This window comes from Mesocricetus auratus, unplaced genomic scaffold, assembly GCF_017639785.1.
Source record: "Mesocricetus auratus isolate SY011 unplaced genomic scaffold, BCM_Maur_2.0 Super-Scaffold_100001, whole genome shotgun sequence".
In the NCBI taxonomy this organism is placed as follows: domain Eukaryota; kingdom Metazoa; phylum Chordata; class Mammalia; order Rodentia; family Cricetidae; genus Mesocricetus; species Mesocricetus auratus.
This window is the reverse complement of record NW_024429187.1, coordinates 295353-314249: the sequence shown is the minus strand read 5'-3', so window position 1 is coordinate 314249 and position 18897 is coordinate 295353. Positions and strand designations below refer to the sequence as shown.

Sequence of the window (18897 nt, the reverse complement as noted above, 5' to 3'; positions counted from 1 at the left end):
TTAGTCCCTGAGGATGTTTTCCACCTTCCTATCAGGATACAGGAAGTAAAGCAGATTGTAAGGAAAAAGTCACACTGTTAGTCCCTGAGGAGGTTTTCCACCTTCCTATCAGGATACAGGAAGTAAAGCAGATTGTAAGGAAAAAGTCACACTGTTAGTCCCTGAGGAGGTTTTCCACCTTCCTATCAGGATACAGGAAGTAAAGCAGATTGTAAGGAAAAAGTCACACTGTTAGTCCCTGAGGAGGTTTTCCACCTTCCTATCAGGATACAGGAAGTAAAGCAGATTGTAAGGAAAAAGTCTTGTTAGGGCTAAATGAAGTGGGTATATGTGTGTGTTTGAGGGGGGTTGTCGAGAACATCCTTTCCCAGAATAAAATATACTTGCACTCATCTAATAAATAATAAAGCACAGCCTTAAAATAAGCATAATACATTACTAATTTCCTAATTAAATTCATTTATTTATTTTATATATTATTACCCCTCCTTTCCCTCTCCTATCCCTTTCCCCACCCCTTTATTTTTTAATAAGTTTTTATTTAAATTAAAAACATACCAATTCCAATTCCTTCTCTCCCTCCCATCCTCCCATGCCCCCAGCAACCCCCATCCCACCCCCCTACCCATTCCCCAGGGAGGGTCAGGCCTTCCCCTGTGTATCTAGGTGGAGACAATATCCATCCATAGGGAATGGACTCCCAAAGCCCATTCATGCACTAGGGATAAATACTGGTTCCACTGCCAGAGGTTCCCCACCTTTCTGAACAGAAATAGAGCAGAAACATGGCAGTAATGGCACACACCTTTAGTCCCAGCACTCTGGAGGCAGAAGCAGACAGATCTCTAGGAGTTTGAGGCCAGCCTGGTCTATAGAATGAGTTCCAAGACAGCCAGGGCTTCAAAATGAAACCCTGTCTCAAAAACCAACAAACAAATGCCTTACAAAAATGACTGGAGATACACACTACTTTCACAAAGCCAAGAAGTGTCAATACAAGAAACATGGAGGCAGAAGACTTTGAAGGCTAGAGAGATGGCTCAGCAGTGAAGAGCGCTTGTTCTTGCAGAAGACCTGGGTTCCATTCTCAGAACCTGCATGGCCACTCACATCAGTCTGTAATTCCAGTTCCAGGGAGCTGATGCTTTCTGATCTCTGCCAACACAGAGGGTGTGTGCATATATACATATTTGCAAGCAATGGACATAAAATAACTAGACATAAAAGTATTTTTGAACAGAACAAGAGGGAGAGGAAGAGATGAAGAGGCCAAGAGATGCTTTGTAACCTGGTATTTCATCCTTTTTGGGACTCATCAGTACAATGTAGCTACTCTATGAAGATTTTAAATACTTTGATTTTAGGGCTCAATAGTATACATACTACTGATAGATTAAGTATTGAAGTTAGTTAAGAGAAACTTAACTAACTGCAATTTGAGTGAAATAGATCCAATCAAATGGTGGAACTAAAATTTGTTTAAAAGATGTACTTAGAGCAGAAGAATATAGTTGAAAACTAAAGTAGAGAAACATTTTGACAATGTCACTAATGTTTTACAATGCAGAGTATAAAGTAAATCTTCATTTTAAATACTTTTTAAATTCTTCTATATGTTGGAATGAATTTTGAAAAGAATGTGTAGTTGGGGGGGGTTGGTGGTGAAGGCCTTTAAACCCAGCACTCGGGAGGCAGAGGCAGGCAGATTTCTGTAAGTTCGAGGCCAGCCTGTTCTACAGAGCAAGTTCCAGGACAGCCTCTAAAAGAATACAGAGAAACCCTGTCTTGAAAAACAAAACAAAAAAAAAAAAGAATGTGTAGTGTGTTTTCCCAAATTATGGGATGGTGCAAATGGTCATCTATCATTATTAAATCATGCCCATACTTTCAGTCCTTAGCTTTGAACCTGTGACCGCCCTGTTTCAACCCTGAAGTAGCTGGGATTACAGGTGTGTGTCACCACACCAGTCATTCTGCTTTTCTTTCTTTTCACTCTTTCTATCTTTCTTTTTTTTTTTTTCTGAAACAAGCTGTCTCTGGGTCACTTTGTGGACTGAACTGAACTTGAACTAACAGAGATCTACCTGCCTCTGTCTCCTGAGTGCTGGGATTAAAGACTTATGCCACCACTGCCCTCTGCTTTTCATTACTGAAGTCCAAGGGCAAGTGAACTTTGAGGAACTCGTTTTTGTAATTTCATAAACTCAAAAGGAGGACTGTCCGCACAAGAACTTCATATCATAAAAGTGGGGTTCACTAACATTAATTGTACTGCAGGTTTAAGGTATGAGTGTTAACACCTGTTTTAGACTCATCCATGTTCTTCTAAACCCCTGTATGTGCAGTTCTCCGAGATGGTTTTCATTTGTGATGTCAACACAAATATTCACAGTTCCTTTTGATATCTATCAAGATAGGGGATAGAGCAGCAACTGTAGATACCAGGTTACAAAGCATTTCTTGGCAAAGACTAAAAAGAAGAGAGAGGAATTTGGCACTGAAGTGTATAGTTGCTGGGCTTGCTGCAGATCCATCTCCTGTCTGCATAGACTCTGGCGCTGCTGATGCCATTCTTATTCAGGTAGGCATAGTCTCCCACTCCTTGGATGTGAGTCCTGAAAATAAACCAAAAACAGTAAGTCTGCAGAGCCCAGAACTGCACTGGCACCAGCACTGAAACCTTGCCTGTCTCCTCTGCTTACTTGTAATAGGAATCAAAGGAAGGCAGAGTGCACGAGCAATCATTTGCATTAGTTTTGAAACTGCTGCCTTTTACGTTTGAACGTCATCTTTGTCATTCATCCACATTGATCCCTGTAATGTGTGCACAGAGCATTTGACTGGTGCTTGCTGCCATGCTCAAATGAACTACAGCCATGGGAGGCCTCACTGACGGTGATTTTTCAGTTCTGTTTTGAAGCATTTAACATATGGGGAACTCACTTCTCAGTAAATTGTTAAAAAGACTTTAATGATCGACAAGATGGGGCCAGTGATTTAACATTCCAGTATAAGGACTCCATTCAAAACAGTTATGCTCACATCCAAGAACTGTTTTGGGTGCTGATTACAAGACTTTAGAGGTTTCCAGTGCCCTTGGAATCTGCTTCTGTGAACCGGAGGAGCCATGCAAACAGTGGACTGATGAGTCTCAGGCGTGCACTTCTGCAGTGGCTTCCTGAAGTTTCAGAGCCCTAACTGCCCGTCTGAGGTTTGTCTACATTCCACACAAGGCATTTATCAACAACCAAAACGTTTAAATTGGAGAAGACAATAGCTACCTCAGATGCCATCATCCCAGCGAAGGTTTTGAGTAGAATCACACTAAGTAAAGCTTTTAAAAATGATGACCAGTGTACCTCTGAGGCAGCACAGCTGGGTTCACATGACACAGCCATTCTTCTCTTAGAGATACAACTCACACACTTCCCAACAAATGATCACAATAGAAGGATCACAATAGCTCAGCCATTAAAGACTAGGCTAACAACCAAAAATATAAGAAGGAAAAGTGGTTTGAAAACATACAAGTTGTTGTATTCAGTGTTGTCTGTCCACATCCAAGGGTGCTCTGATGACTCTCTCTTCAGGCCGATCCAGTAGTCAGAAGTCCCTTTGTATCTCCTCAGGAAGTTCTGTCGTAGAACACGGAAAGTGAACATATGTGTTTCTCTGTTTCAGATGACCCTTGAGTGTCCCTACCCCACACCTTCCTCATTAGATGATAGGAGGGTATAAACCAGGGACACAGACTTTGGAGCCATAATAGCTCTCAGTTATCAGTAGACACAGTTGACATCTACAATTCTTAAGTACCACATTTGGTATTAAAGTACTGAGTTTAATGACATATCCGTCTTTGCTGGGATAGTTCCTGGTTAAACCTCCCCACACTGTTATTAATAGGTGTCACCTTCAGGATGCAACATGGGCTAGCTTAGAGAAAATTGCTCATGACCACCAAGTATCTCAATAAAATGGCTGATCTGACCTTCCAGATTGACTATGAGCACTACATGAGAGAATGTTTCTTGAATGTCTCAGGGTTCCAACCAGAAGTGTTACCATCAGCAAATGGAACACACTTGCACGTTCCCCATGTCTCCATCTGTGTGGGGTGGGATCCTTCCTCATGCTTCAATTTTTACCTCCCTGTCTCAAGGCAGTACAAAGCAACCAGAGCAAACAAAAAACCAAGTCCTGATCCTTTCTTACCAGATCCTCCCAGCTGTCAAAATGAACTAGTTGGGCTTCTTGTTCTTTGCAGAAGGTCTGGCTGGTTGTCCAGTTATTTGTGTTTTCAGAAAAATAAAAACATCTACTACCAAATCCAATCCAGTTTCTCGGGCAATAAGCATAGGTATTTTTCATTGAGGTCTGTTCTGGGCTTCTTGCTAAAATTAGAACAACACGATGAATTATAACAAGCACTGGCATACTCTACTGAGTTCAGCTGTGAATTTGACTGTAGTTTTCCTAACTGATCTATAGAAATCCTCTCCCTAGCATGATGGGCTTTTATTTACAGGCATCCCAGCTCTGGCCTGTGCCCCAATCTCTGTGGGGTTCTCACTGACAATAGGGCTCCCAGGAAGTGAATTTCTGTAATATCATCATTTTTTGTGCCTTATGATTGCTCCCTACAGCAGGGGTTGCTAGAGCAACAATCACTCTGTATGACACCTACTTTGACAGTGAAGACTATCGGGAAGGTAGTGCATACAGTGTGGACACGTTGCACTAAGGGATAGTTCATATGTTGAAATATATTGCTGGCGGATTAGAGGCCACAGTCTGCCATAGCCTAGCAGCTTTCTGTCTAAACTTGACACGTTGGTACTCCCTCCCTCCCTATCAAAGCTTCCTGCTCTCTACCCACCCTTATCTGGAGGATGTCCCTGGCATGGAGGACTAACCTTATCTGAAAGCTGTCTTTACACCAGATACCTGTCTCTAAAACCAGATGCCTGATCTCTAGCTTGACCTTGATACAGATCCCTGCTAAGAAGACTTGTGCTAGAAGCTCTGCTATAGGAACCTACTGCCACATACCAAGTCTTGTGATAGGATTGTGCTACTTAATACAAATTAGGGTTTGCCCCCAGCAGCCCAGTCCTATATATTCCTTATTCTCTGGAATAAAGTTGAGCTGATTCATCGAAGTCTGTCTCCTGGAGGCCTCCCTTCATCCATGCTCATGGGCTACATACAAAGCTTTCTGTCAACCCTCTGCATCTTTCCCCTCTCAACCTGGAGGCCAATAGGCCCAGGAGGAAAAATTACACCCCACAGATGGCAAAGGTACAAGACTTTCATTATGCAATTCTCAACAATGTGGTACTAAAATTGATCATCTCAAAAACCTTTCATTGAATACTTTCAAAATACAGTTGAACAAGGTAATTAAAATTATGGATAATGGCCGGGGGGGGGGTGCTGTATCTTCCTGGCCATATTACTCTTCTCTGTCCTCACACTTTCTTGAGGTTCCTCCTTTGAGTTTCCCTCTTCTTCTTCTCTGCCTTGAATTGTTCTCCCAGGTAGACATATGTCTTCTGCATCTGTATCTGGAGGTCGATGAATGCCATCTTCCCAGTGATGCTGAGCCTGGAGTCCTGTGCACACCACAGCCTGTGCTGTCTCTTCACTGCACCTTCCTGATAGACCCTAAGTTCCCAGAAAACAGGAGTTTCTGGTGTGTTTTCTCTAGAGTCCTTCCTAGAGTCCTTCCTCACAGTATAAGTATATAGGCATAACTGACAACGTAAATGTGGACAGAATTCTGCAGAATTTGGAGAAAGAGTTACTTACCTGGCAATGACAAAGCAACAGAAAGTACAATCACAGCTACAGTGAGAGCCATGATCACTGCATAGCAGCAGTAAAGCTTAACAGGAGACTCAGTGCAGACGAATCTTAGACATTTTCCTTGGAACTTTTTACCTGGAAAATATAAATATGAGAATATCAACCTCAAGAACCTTTTAAGGAAAAAGATAACTTTGCCCAGAATCATCTGTAGATTTGGCTCGCACTCCCCCATTGCAAACGCTCTTCACAGAAGTTCCTGGTCTATAAATGATGTCTATGGCCCACAGAAAGGGAAACAGCACTGTCGCCATGGAGTCTTCCAATTACTGAACTAAGAGTCAATAAAGGAGCAAAAAACAGAAAAAGTGACGATCAGAACACACACACACACACACACACACAAAACCCCATAGATTTAGTTCCATAAGAATAGACTGGTTAGGACTGAAGGAAACATTGTTGGCGTTGGGTATGGCATGGATCAGCAAGACACTAAGAGGTTAAGAACAGTTGTTGCTCTTCTAAAGGACCCAGGCTTGGCTCCCAGCTCCCATATGGGGCAACTCATGACAGCCTGTGTAACTCCTGCTCCAGTCAACAAGACAGACACATTGGCACACTTCTGTATTTTCAGTACTAGACTGGCAGAAGCTGGAGGGTCACAGGTACAAAGCCAGCCTTGACTACATAGGAAGTTTGAGACCAACCTGAAATACATAAGGGTCAGTTTCAAAAAACCTAGTAAGTAAATAAATTAATAAACACACACATAACTGTAATAGAACACGTTGATATAATTAATGGGAGAAATATGGGAGCATTTTAACAAGCTTACCAAAATCGTGTAAAAAAGTTAATATTAGTTCAAATCAGCAAAAACTCTCAACAAGTTAGGAATAGGAGGAACTCTTCCCAACACATTAATGGATATAGAGCATTTCAAGGAAATCGTCAAGGTGATTTCATCCTTTTTACATTTACTTTTATTGATTTGCCTGCGTATATGTCTGCACATGCTGTACATGTCTGATTCACAAGAAAACCAGTAGGGGGTGTTGAATCCCTGGGAACTGGAGTTACAGACAGTTGTGAGTAGCCTTGAGGATGCTAGGAACTAAACCTGGCTTCAAGATAACTTTCAAATTGCATGAAAATGCAAAAGAATTAGTCTAGCTCAGCAATTTAGAAAAAAGAGGCCATATTTGTAGAAACGGTGCCATCTAATCACAGAGTGACAGAAACAAAGGCATAAATATGGTTCAGGCAAAAGTGTAGACACATAAACTAAAAGAACAGACAAAAACAATAATAAAACAACTTGTGAACAAGCCAGTTGGGGCCTGAGTTGCCTGAGTTGTATTTAACAGAGTTGGACGTATCTGGGGCGATGAGGTCGCTGCAGGCCATCATCCTAGGCACCTGGCCATGGCTCCCGCTGCACACTGTTCCACTCTGGCTTCTTTCTGCATGCAACCCTCACCTAGCTTCTCTACACAAGATGCTGAGACAATCTGTATCCACATGCTAAAAGCTCACATCTCCTGCCTCCTGTAAAACGTTACCCAAGCACGAAGCCTAGGACTATAAAACTGTCTGAGGAAAACAGAAAAAGAAAAATCTCTATGAACTAGTCTTGAATAAAAATGTCTCAGATATAATACCAAAATCCTTATCTACATGATAGAAAATGGAACACTTCAATTGAGTTTAATTATAAAAGCCCACTTTTATAAGTGGTCTGAATAAATAATACATACTCCTAACTAATCCCTCTAACTGATGAGCAGTGTTAAGCTTTCAATGCCTAACTGATTTTACTGAACATTGTCACTCAGGTCTACCCATGTTGTCACAAAAGATGCCATATCATCCTCTCTTAAATTGGATCACAATTTTCCCTACTTATTTAATTCAAAATGCAGGTGTGTTCTATGTGCTGGTTATTGTAAACAGTGTTCAATACACACTCGGGTACAAATATCACTTACTGGACTTGGGAGAGTAGAGAAGAAGGAGTCAATGTTTGCTATAAAGAGGTTGTCAGTTCTGGTATCAAAGGTACAGTAGGACAGAGTTCACAATGATGTGTACTGTTCCTGAAAATAGCTGAGGGAGTTTCTAATATGACTTTAATGAAACAATAAAAGTTTGTGTTTAGTGTAAAATGTCAGTTAAAAAAAAAGAAAAGAAAAAGAACCAAGATGGAGAGTTTCAGTTTGTGTTAAAAACAATACCTGATATGTCTTCTAGAAGAGACTTAAGCATCTAATAACCCAGGTTCCGACAGGATTCTACACCAAACATTTCTTATGTTATTAACAGCAAGATCTGCTGATAATCCTCTGTGGTTACAGCGGTATGATGTCCCATACTGTCTGTTTCGTTTTGATACATAAGAGGCCATTTTCTTCTCCCGCCTTTCTCATACCGCATACACATGTATCTCCTTCTAGATTCACATGCCTCCCACAGCACAGTCGGAACATAGTTTTTGTATCCTTATTAGGAAGCAATATTAGAAATGGCCTCTCAAAAAAAGAAAGAAAGAAAGAAAGAAAGAAAGAAAGAAAGAAAGAAAGAAAGAAAGAAAGGAGACTGATGGGGGATGTCCTTCTGTATACACGTTTCTCTTATTCGTTGATGAATAATCACTGGCGAATAGAGACAGGAAGACAGGCGGGGCGAGGAGACAGGGAGAATTCTGGGAAAGGTAGGCAGAGGGGAGCCGCCAAAAGAGAGATGCCTTGGAGGGACTGGGAGGATAGAACGCGTGTTCTCCGGTAAGAGAAGATCACATGGAAATATGTAGATTAATAGAAATGGGTTCATAATTAGGACAGAGCTAACCAATAGAGAGCCCTAGCCATCAGCTAACAGTTTAATAATTAATACAAGTCTGTGTTTATTTGGGGCTGAGAAGGGGGGTGGGGCCAGGCTAGAAAGAACCTCCACAACATAAAATATTGCTGATCTGGTTTTTAGCTTTATTAAAAAAAAAGAAAAAAAAAAAAGCCAGGTGGTGGTGGCTCAAGCCTTTAATCCCAGCACTCAGGAGGCAGAGGTAGACAGTCAGATTTCTGAGTCTGAGACTAGCCTGATCTACAGAGTGAGGTCCAGGACCACCAGAGAAACCTTGTCTTGAAAAACTACAAAAAAAAAAAAAAAAAAAAAAAAAACCTGCTTCACTCACAGAACCAGTTAGGGTAGTTATGGTTTCAAAAGGGTGGAGTTTCAAAAAGTCCCAGTTACACACACAACAGCTTCCCATTGGGTAAGTGTTTGGTTTCAAATGTCAACACTGCTGGGTCAAAGGGAGCTGGAGTTTTGGCCAGCTCGGGATCTAGTACCAGACTTTCTCAAAGAATCAACAATCAGCAGAAGGCAGAAGCAGCAGCATCAATAGATAACAATAATAATAACAAATTTCAGTTAGGAGAATACTTAAATAATAAGCATCAATAATTTTGTCATGAATTTTGTATTTTGGTAAATATCAGTCTTGTTGGGATCTAGTACCAGACTTTCTCAAAGAATCAACAATCAGCAGAAGGCAGAAGCAGCAGCATCAATAGATAATAATAATAATAACAAATTTCAGTTAGGAGAATACTTAAATAATAAGCATCAATATTTTTGTCATGAATTTTGTATTTTGGTAAATATCAGTCTTGTTTTCTCAAAATCCAGTATCTTTCCCTAAATGAAAAAAAATTAAGGTGAAGGGACAGGGAAGGGAAAAGAAGATAAAAGAATGAAATATAATGAAACAGACATTTTCAAAACACAAGAAACAATTTTGCTTTCTTCCTGAAGACTAAAGTAGAAAACCCCATTATGTTCTTTTCCACAATTTACTATGAGCTCCAAAATGCAAAGAATTTGGTTCTGGGTGGAGTAAGCCTCCCACCCCAGGCCACCTTCTTACATTCCTTTTTTCATTACCGTGAATCTGCAAAACAAAAGCCCCAGCTTCCCGGGCAACTTCTGTCACTATGCACATTGCAAAGCTGTTGTTTCAATTTGCCTTTGCCTGGGAAGTGTAGAGCAATCAGGGACTTGGTGTAATTCTCCAGAGTGTAAGTAACTTACCAGATCCCTGGCTAAAGAGTGAACTAGCAAGCTAAGTACAAAGGTAAAAAAAATGCCGTGACTCAGGTGGGAACTATTCAAGTATCATATGCTCCAATAGACTAACTAATGTAGCTAAACTCCTGTCTGCATTCTCCGGTTCTGCAGAGTCCCACTGTGACAGGCTCACAAGCTTGAGTTTCAGCTCTGCTCTCCCTGTGTTCCCGTCCCTGGCCAGCACCTCTCTTTCTGCTCTTGTAGTTTGGCTCGAATATGTATTAAATACATACCCATCTCGCCCTCCTGCAGGCGGGGTGTTGTACCAAGTATGCTCACAAAAGTTTCTGCAGGCTCGGCAGCACTCATCTCGGAGTGCAGACTCTGCAGTTCAGCTACAGGAGGATAGAAACCGAAAAGCTGAGAGAACGATTAACTGCTCGCTCGTCGTCGTGTAAGTTGGGCGGTCCTGAGTACGTTGTCCCAGTTGGGCGGTTGGATTCAGCTGTTCAGCTTCCTCCTCCTACTCTACTCCTACAGCCCTGACTACCATATGCCAACCAAGCACTGATCTTCTGGATAGGAAAGTCCTATGTTGCTAAAATTTTAACTCTTAAGAAGGGGTACCAGGAAACCCTGTCTCAAAAAAACAAAACAAAACCAAAAAAAAAAAAAAAAAACCAAGAAGAAGATACCAGGGGGCCAGGTCAAAGGATTCTATGTGCTAAGGGTCCAGAGACTGAATCTCTAGGAGATGAGTCAGAGAGGAGAGAGCTGGAGACCTGCAGTGTCCACAGTCAGTGGACACACTTCTCACCTCTCCGGGAGTAAGAGTTCGTTAATTCTGGAGTTATTAGTGAACATGACCCAGGACCGTGGATTCAGGCTGTCTCCTTTACCACGTTCCAATATGGAAGTGTTTTTGTCAGTGGTGTGGGGACAGAAAGGTAGCTCCCACTGTCACCATCATCAGTCCAAGAAATGCCTCTAGAGCAGTGGTTCTCAACCTTCCTAACACTGAGCCCCTTTAATACAGTTCCTCACGCTGTGGTGACCCCCAACCACACAATTATTTCATTGCTGCTTCACAACTGTAATTTTGCCACTGTTATGAATCAGAATGTAAATATTGATATGCAGGTTATCTGGTGTGCGATCCCCATGAATTGGTCGTTCAACCCCCGCAAATGGGTCCCAACCCACAGTTTGAAAAATCACTGCTCTAGATTTTTCAGGCATCTTTGTCTTAGGCCAAGCCATAGTTCATAGCTTTGATGCCGGAAAAAAAAAAAAAAGAAAGTTCAGGGTTGGGATAGTTAATGAAGCAGAGTTGGAGGTTTTCTAAGATGTATTATATTTAATTTTATGTCTGTGGGTGTGACTGTCTATGATTGCAGGTGCCTGCTGAGGTAAGAGCTGGAACTGCAGGCTTGAAGAGCTTGGGTTTAGAATGCAGGTGCCCCATTGGCATCTGAGGACCAAGCTGCCACAGGATCCATGCTCCCCTGAGTGGCCTGTGCTGCCACTGGGGCAGTGGTGACATCTGAGCTTGAGCTGCTATCAAGGGCCATGTCTGGGTTTGTGGTCCTGCTGCTGCTGGAGTGTCTGCTGATGTCTGTGGTCCATGTCACCACAGTGGGTCATAGGGCCCACACAAGTTGAAATCTAAGGGCCATGCTGAGCTGGCCCCTCCCTTCACTGGCCTTAGGATAGCTGGCCTTACACATTGCTGGACACTATAGTAGGAGAGCTGGCCTGGGTCCTCATGAGCGAGCTGGCCCCCACACTCATCAAGGGTGTGGGAGAGCTGGCCCTGATGGTGTGGGCATAGAAGAACTTGCTCTGCCCCTCACCTGAGGTGGGGAGGGGGTCCCACCGGCCCAGACTGATCAGCTCAGCTACCACCCAGACTCACATCCTGGGCCTTGGGTTTGGGGTACCTAACATCTACTCCATCTGTGATCCACCGCATTTTGTGAAGGGACTGGCCCTGTGGAAAGATAGCCTCAGGATCTCCATGACTCAGAGAAACAGCAGGATGTCCAGAAGGTGTTTTGGGGAGGGTCCAGTGATGATGGTGTGCCACAGGCAATGACTCACTGCAATGACCATTTTCAGATGGGACCGATTGGAAATGTGAGACACACGGCAGCTCCATTGCCCCTAGGAGGAATGGAGAGGTGCTGGAGAGATGGGGAAAGACAAGGAGCAAGGGGATTTTTCAGTTCTTTGTCTTCTTTTATTTATTTATTTCCAATGCATTTGGGGGAGGTGTCCTTTCGGGAGGGATGCTGCAGTGGTCTGGGGGGACAGGGAGGTGACTGGGTACAAGAAATGAAATTCCCAAAGAATCAATAAATAATTGTTATAAAATTATAAGTCTATAACATCTTAAAACCTTTTAATTTGGATTTATTTATTCTTATTGGGTATATATGGGGGTTTTACCTGCATATGTGTGTACCACATGTATGCCTGATATCTGAGGAGACCAGAAAAGGGTGTTAGATTGCCCCAAACTGGAGTTACTGGCAGTTGTAAGTTGATAAGTGGGTGCTGGGAACAGAACTCTGGTCCACTGCAAGAGCCACAAGTGCTTTTAATCACTGGGCTGTCTCTCCATGCCTGTTCATACATTTTAGGGGTAATATTGAGGGTATAGGAGTCAAACGTATTTCTAATAGGCAAACAGATAGGAAAAGAAGCCATAACTAAGTAATAAGGAGGCCAACTTCCAAGATGGCAGCTTCTTCCTCATCCTCTTGACCAGAGACAAAAGCCTAACAAAGGCCCTGAAGGCTTTGACCTGGCTGATACCATATCCCATCCCTCATGAACCCACCTAACAACTTCAAATCCCAATCCTTCTCCCTGCCCCACGCTCTCTGCCTCTTCTGGCCTCTCTCTCCCCCTTCCATTCTCTCTGCCCCCCTCCTGCTACCCCTCCCCCTTTGCTTCTCTCCCTCTCTCCCTGATCACTCTGCCCTCGACTCCCTCTTTCCTCCAACCTCCAGATCACAAAATCCTGCTGGCTCCTGACTAGAGTTTATGGCAGCCAGGCTGGCGCCATCTGGAGACCATTTTCTGGTTTACTTTGTGTTTCATTTCTCGTCAGAGCTCTGACTTAGAAAGGAAACTGTTAACACAAGCAGACCTTACTAAACCCCAAGGTCTTTTCTTGTAGCTGGAGGCCTCTTCCTGTGAGCCAGAGATAATAGCTCTTAGCCTGGCCCCCTGACAAGGATTCAGAGTGAGGACAGAGCAAACACTAGCCCAGTGATAAGGACCTCTGGTTCGTTTCTTTTCTTATCACAGGTCTGCAGCAGTTCTGTCAGTAAGGGAGCTCTGGAGAGGCACAGGCAGAGTCCACTCCTGGCCTGGGTTGGGGAGACATACCAGAGGAAGCCCAGGGACGTTTAGGCAGTGTGTTAGACGAAGTAAGTGCCTGTTCATTTTTCAGACACACAGAAGGCACACTGCCAAGAGCAAGTTTGGCTAGAGTTCACGACAAAGTCAATGTTTATTTGTACCCTGGGCCTGTGTGCTTCCCACCTTAGGGAAACGGATCAGGGGCAGAACAGCAAATGTAAAAAGCCTCAGTAACTTCCACTCAATAGTGGTTAAAAGCACTGTTTTTAGGCATGAAAGAAAACAGAGAACTGTGTGACACTGTAATTACTGGGGTATCAGGTTTCCAGACATCTCCAAGGTTCTACCTTGACTAGGAGATTTCCCTGGAACAATTTCAGAAGTAATTGTAGTTTGTCTGCCCTGACTCTCAGGAGCTATAGGAAAGCAGTGATGTTAACAGCCAACTTTATTCCTTGAAGAACACATTTTACTGTGCAATAAATAATTGTATCCAATAGCCATCTTCACCTATTTGAAACATTGGAGAGTTACCCATTGACCCATTAAAAACTCAGTTTACTTATTAGTAATTGCTGATTCATTTACTTGTGTATTGGTTTGTTTATTTGATATCTACCACCATGCTGGTACCACACCTGTAATCCCAGCACTGGGGAGGTAGAGGCTGGAGGATAAGGACAACTCAGGCTATGTAAGACACTTTCTTGGCTAGGCATTGGTGGCACACGCCTTTAATCCCAGCACACAGGAGGCAGGGGCAGGCAGATCTCTGTGAGTTCAGGGCCAGCCTGGTCTACAGAGCAAATGCCAGGACAGGCTCCAAAGCTACACACAGAAAACCAAAAAAAAAAAAAAAAAAAAAAAAAAAGACACTTTCTCAAAAATCCAAGAAAACAAAACAATAAAAATCTCATTGGATGTTATCAATCTGCCTACGTAACACACATAGCTATTGGGGGTACAGAGGTCCTTGCACTCATGGTAAGCACTAGGTGAACCAGGAATGTTAAACACGCAGGCTTGTCTCTTCAATGGAGGAGATGTGTAACCTGTATTCTACCCAGAAGTCTGGAAATGGAAGTGATTGATAACCTAATGGTCCCTATGCTGTCTGTAGGGCCAAGCCACACCTGGCTTCCCCAAACTCTTCCCTGTGAGACCCTTATCTTAAGCTCTGTTTCTCAGTCACCCTTAATGGAGATGTTACATGTACTTTACAAACGGGAGCAGAGGTGGTTAATAACCTAGGGGACCTCTATGCTATCTGTATGACCGTGACCACACCATATTCTTCCCCAGAGCCTTAAAATATCTCATGCGGTGAATATATTGAACCCATCTTTATGGAAGAAGTCACAAGTACTTTACAAAGAGGTTCAATGTAGTCCTGCATTAAGCTTTATTGTTTGTGTACATGGGATTGAGTTCATTGCAACCAGGAAACTTTCTTCTAAAATTGTGCTGTGTTTAAATGTGCCTAGAACAATTATATTCTAGAACTCTGAATTGGCACTGGCTACTGAGTCATGCTAAACTAGAACCTCTTGTTTCACATGGATAGTTGTTCTGCTCGCTGTGGAGATCACAGAGAACCCACACTTCACTTGCTATTAATCATGTCCATAACAGTTATGATTTATTCACCTCAATTTTTCCATAAAATAATCTTACTTGAGGCATACTCCTCGAACAATGGAGCCCAGCAATGATGAAGTTGACAAAATACTGAAAGCAAATATTTACATTTACAATGGCAAGTTGATATTCCTCTGACAACCAAAGCAAACTCCACATCACTGAACAGAAGACAGACCAGTACATCAAGAGCAGGCTTAATGTTGAATCAACACAGGTGTGGACTGGATATGAGCCATGGGAAATGGGGCACACTAAATGCTGTGACAAAATAAGGTCACTTTCTCAATGTCACTCCATGTATAAAAAACTGAAAACCATTTACATAATTTGTTTCAATGTAGTGAAAATTAATCACATAAAATTACAACACAACCATTAGAAATGGATATTGATGAGTTTTTTGAACATGCAGCTGAGCATGCCACCTCTTGTACCACGTTCATAATATGTAAAATCAAGAACTTAACCCTGCTGAGAAATCTCACAATGTCTTCTTTCGTTCTCTAGAGTGTATGACACTGAAGCCAACCTCTCTTATTAGAAACATTGAAAGGAAGTGCAACCTGGAGAGATGGACCCACAGTTAAGGGTTAAAGTTCACAACCAAAGGATTCAGTTCTCAGCACCCACACTTGCCTCTCTAGCGTCCTCTTTGCCAAGCATGGTGGTAGATATCAAATAAACAAACCAATACACAAGTAAATGAATCAGCAATTACTGTGTAATCACATATATGTAATTATCTGTGTTGTTCTATATCGTAACTATATATTTAAAGATGGGTGTTAGATCGGGATAGAAGCATACATGTTAGATCAGGATAGAAGCAGAATAAAGAAGGACAGCAGTTCTCTGTGGGAGTGGAGACCATGTATCCAGGAACTTCTGGAGAGGAAAGTATTATCGTAAGATATAAGATATGTTCTTTATAGTTGAGGCTGAATAATGCCAGCAGGAGGTGTTCTATTATTATTTTTTCTTGTCAGGCAGGCACACACTCTCTCTCTCTCTCTCTCTCTCTCTCTCTCTCTCTCTCTCTCTCTCTCTCTCTCTCTCTCTCTCTCTCTTAGTGAGGAGTTTATTTTACCTATACTGCCAAGTCACAGTTCATGATTATCTTAGTCACTGTTCTGTTGCTGCTAAGAGGCACCAAGCCAAGGCATCTCTTATAAAAGAAATCATTTAATTGGGGCTTGTTTAGAGATTCAGATGCTTAGTGCATTATCGTCATACAGGGATCATGGCAGTGGGCATGGCACTAGACTATCTGTTGAGTGCTATATCCTGATCCACAGGCAGTAAGAGCCAGCCTAGGCCTGGTATGGGCTTTTGAAACTTCAAAACACCCCCCCTCCCCAGTGACACACTTTCTCCAACAACGCCACACTGTCTCCAGTAAAGTCAGACCCCCTAATTCTTTAGAATAGTGGGACAGTCCCACTTCCTGGTGACTACCTATTCAAATATGAGTTCATTCTAATTTAAACCACCCTAAGATCAAAGGCAACCATAGCAGGAACTCAAACAGGGTAGGAACTCAGATGTGAAGTCTAAGTCTAAAGTGTGACCAGTGTCTGGAATGGGTGGAAGTGTCCTAAAATATCTAATAGATATCTTATAGTACAACTCAGAAAACTCAAATATAAAATTTATCTTAAACATAGGATGGTATGAAATTTTTTTTCTTATTTTTATTTCAAATCATTCATAATAAAAGTATTCAGTAGACAGGTATTGGTGGCTCATACTTTTAATATCAGCTCTTCAGGAAGAAGCAGAAATGAGGCCAGCCTGATTGACACAATTATTTACAGGACATCCAGAGCTACACAGAGAAATCCTATCCAGAAAAATAAGCAAACAAACAAGCAAAGGAGACAAGAGAGAGAGAAAACACATTTGGAAAAATTGTTGTGAGTTAAGTATAGGGTTGGAGAATGAGACAATACTACAGACTCAACTGCTCTAGAGATTTTGCATAGACATGAGAATTCTCCTTGAACTACTTTGGTTTCATTCATATGCATTATGTTCACAAGGGGCAATAGACCTGGTTTTGAACATAAGTGAGACTAGAACTATATTTTAGCATTCAATAACTTTTAAAGCATCCCAACAATTCCACTTTGGTCATAAGCAGTCTTTAAAAAACATTTTCAACTTCTCTCTTCATCAAGACAGAAGTTATATATATATATAAATATTTGTTTTCAAGACAGGGTTACTCTGTATTGTTTTGGAGGCTGTCCCGGAATTCGCTTGGTAGACCAGGTTGGCTTCAAACTCACAGAGATCCACCTGCCTCTGCCTCCTGAGTGCTGGGATTAAAGGCATGTGCCACCAATGCCGGGCCAAATGAGCTGTATTTTATTAACTGAAATTTCTTTCTTTGTGTGTGCCTCTGCATACGAGCGTGCATGTGTGTGTGTGTGTGTGTGTGTACATCCATATACATGCAAGCATATAAATGTCTGGGAAACCAGAAGAGGATGTCAGATGTCCATTTTATCATCTCTTCATGAAACAGGGTCTCTTGTTGATCCGGGAAGTAGTCTGGCAGTAGCCTCATTTATCTTCCTGTTTGCAGACCCTTCCACACACAACACCACCACATACATAGCTGGAATCACAGTCATCTGGGCAGCTACACACAGATTTTTTTTATGTAGGTGTTGGGACTGCTTTGTTTCTTGAAAGTAGGTCTCATGTAGCCCAGGCTGGTCTCAAACTCTTTATGCAGCTGAAGATGACCTTAAACTCCTGTTGCTCAAACCTCTACCTCTGAGGAGGTGCTGGATATATCGTTGTAGATCACCATTCCTGACGTGAAAGTACATTTGAGACCGTCTAGTCCTAACAGACTTTCCCACACATGCTGTCTGAAGTTATTATAAAACAAAATAATATTAAAGTTTTATGTGGTGAAAGGTAAATAAAAGCCTTAGTTTCATGCATTTCATTATATTCGTGCCACGTGTAATGTGACTTGAAACTTCTTCCATCAAGGAAAGATGTCAATTCCCCACCCTTGAACTTGGGTTGAACTTGGATCATCCGGCAGACTGTGCAAGAGAGTGCAGAGAGCTGCATGGAGGGCCAAGTCTTGTTGTGTCTTCCAACTATGTTCATGGTCACATAAACAAACTGACCAAGCACTGGAAACATGTGGTGTGTCAGTCAGTCCTAGGATGATTACTCAAGATTCCATGGATGTGAAAGTCAGCTAGGACAAAAGTCATCTGAGACTTAACCTGTGGAAATATCTAACCACATGACAAAGCTGAAGTATTATATGAAGCTACAGAATGTGGAGGTGATTGTCATGCTGAATAGGGCACAGATGACAATCATATTTATAGTTATTTATCCCATTTTAATTGTAGTTTAGTGTTATGTCTCCTCTGATTAAAATGATTAGAGTTTTTAGCATTTTTTTAGTTTGTTCCTGTTATGTTGTTGTTTTTGATCTCTGTTATGTACAGCTGGTAACCACAATGGATTCCAATTTAGAAAAGCATTATAGCTCAACCAAACAGCTTGATTATTTGATAAGCATATGTCATATGAAAGTGTTAACATGCATGCAACATATGGCCTCAAGGGTCACATTTCACTCTATGTAATAAAAAACAGACACAGAATTAGATTCAAAATATATGTACTACAAAGCTCATGGCCAAGATTGGACTCGCAAGGTGAATTCATTGAAAACAGAATTTCCTGCAGTCAGAAATAGCCATAGACAACATCTTAGAGGACAGAATTAGACATTTTTCCCCAAAGATTTATTTTTATTTGTATGTATGCAAAGTACCTGAGTGTTCCCAAGGAGTATAGAAGATGGTATCAAATCCTGGGGAGTTACAGAGGGTTTGAATTGCCATCATGGGTTCTGAGAACAGAACCCAAGTTCTCCTCAGGAGCAATAAGGGCTCTTAACAACTGAGCCATTGCTTCCTCCCCTAGAGTTGGAATTCTAAACAATTATTTAAAATCTCCAGGGGGCAAAGG

At 42.0% G+C, this 18897-nt stretch overlaps 1 protein-coding gene and 1 long non-coding RNA gene across 2 annotated transcripts in view; one reads left to right on the top strand and one right to left on the bottom strand.

Annotated features, from left to right (window-relative positions):
- Positions 1-950: 950 nt before the first annotated feature.
- On the bottom strand, positions 951-10299 carry LOC101830303 (C-type lectin domain family 2 member D11). The gene is made up of 5 exons (XM_013126022.3): positions 10170-10299; positions 5812-5943; positions 4216-4394; positions 3529-3635; positions 951-2615 (listed from the first exon to the last, which is right to left on the bottom strand). Exons 1-5 carry the CDS (start codon positions 10243-10245, stop codon positions 2471-2473), a joined length of 639 nt encoding a protein of 212 aa, XP_012981476.1. The 5' UTR covers positions 10246-10299; the 3' UTR covers positions 951-2470.
- The window catches only part of LOC121139751, a 48094-nt gene continuing 39406 nt past the window's right edge, over positions 10210-18897 (top strand). The window contains exon 1 of the long non-coding RNA XR_005876665.1: positions 10210-10330. This is a non-coding gene — a long non-coding RNA (uncharacterized LOC121139751). The remainder of the gene's footprint in view (positions 10331-18897) is intronic.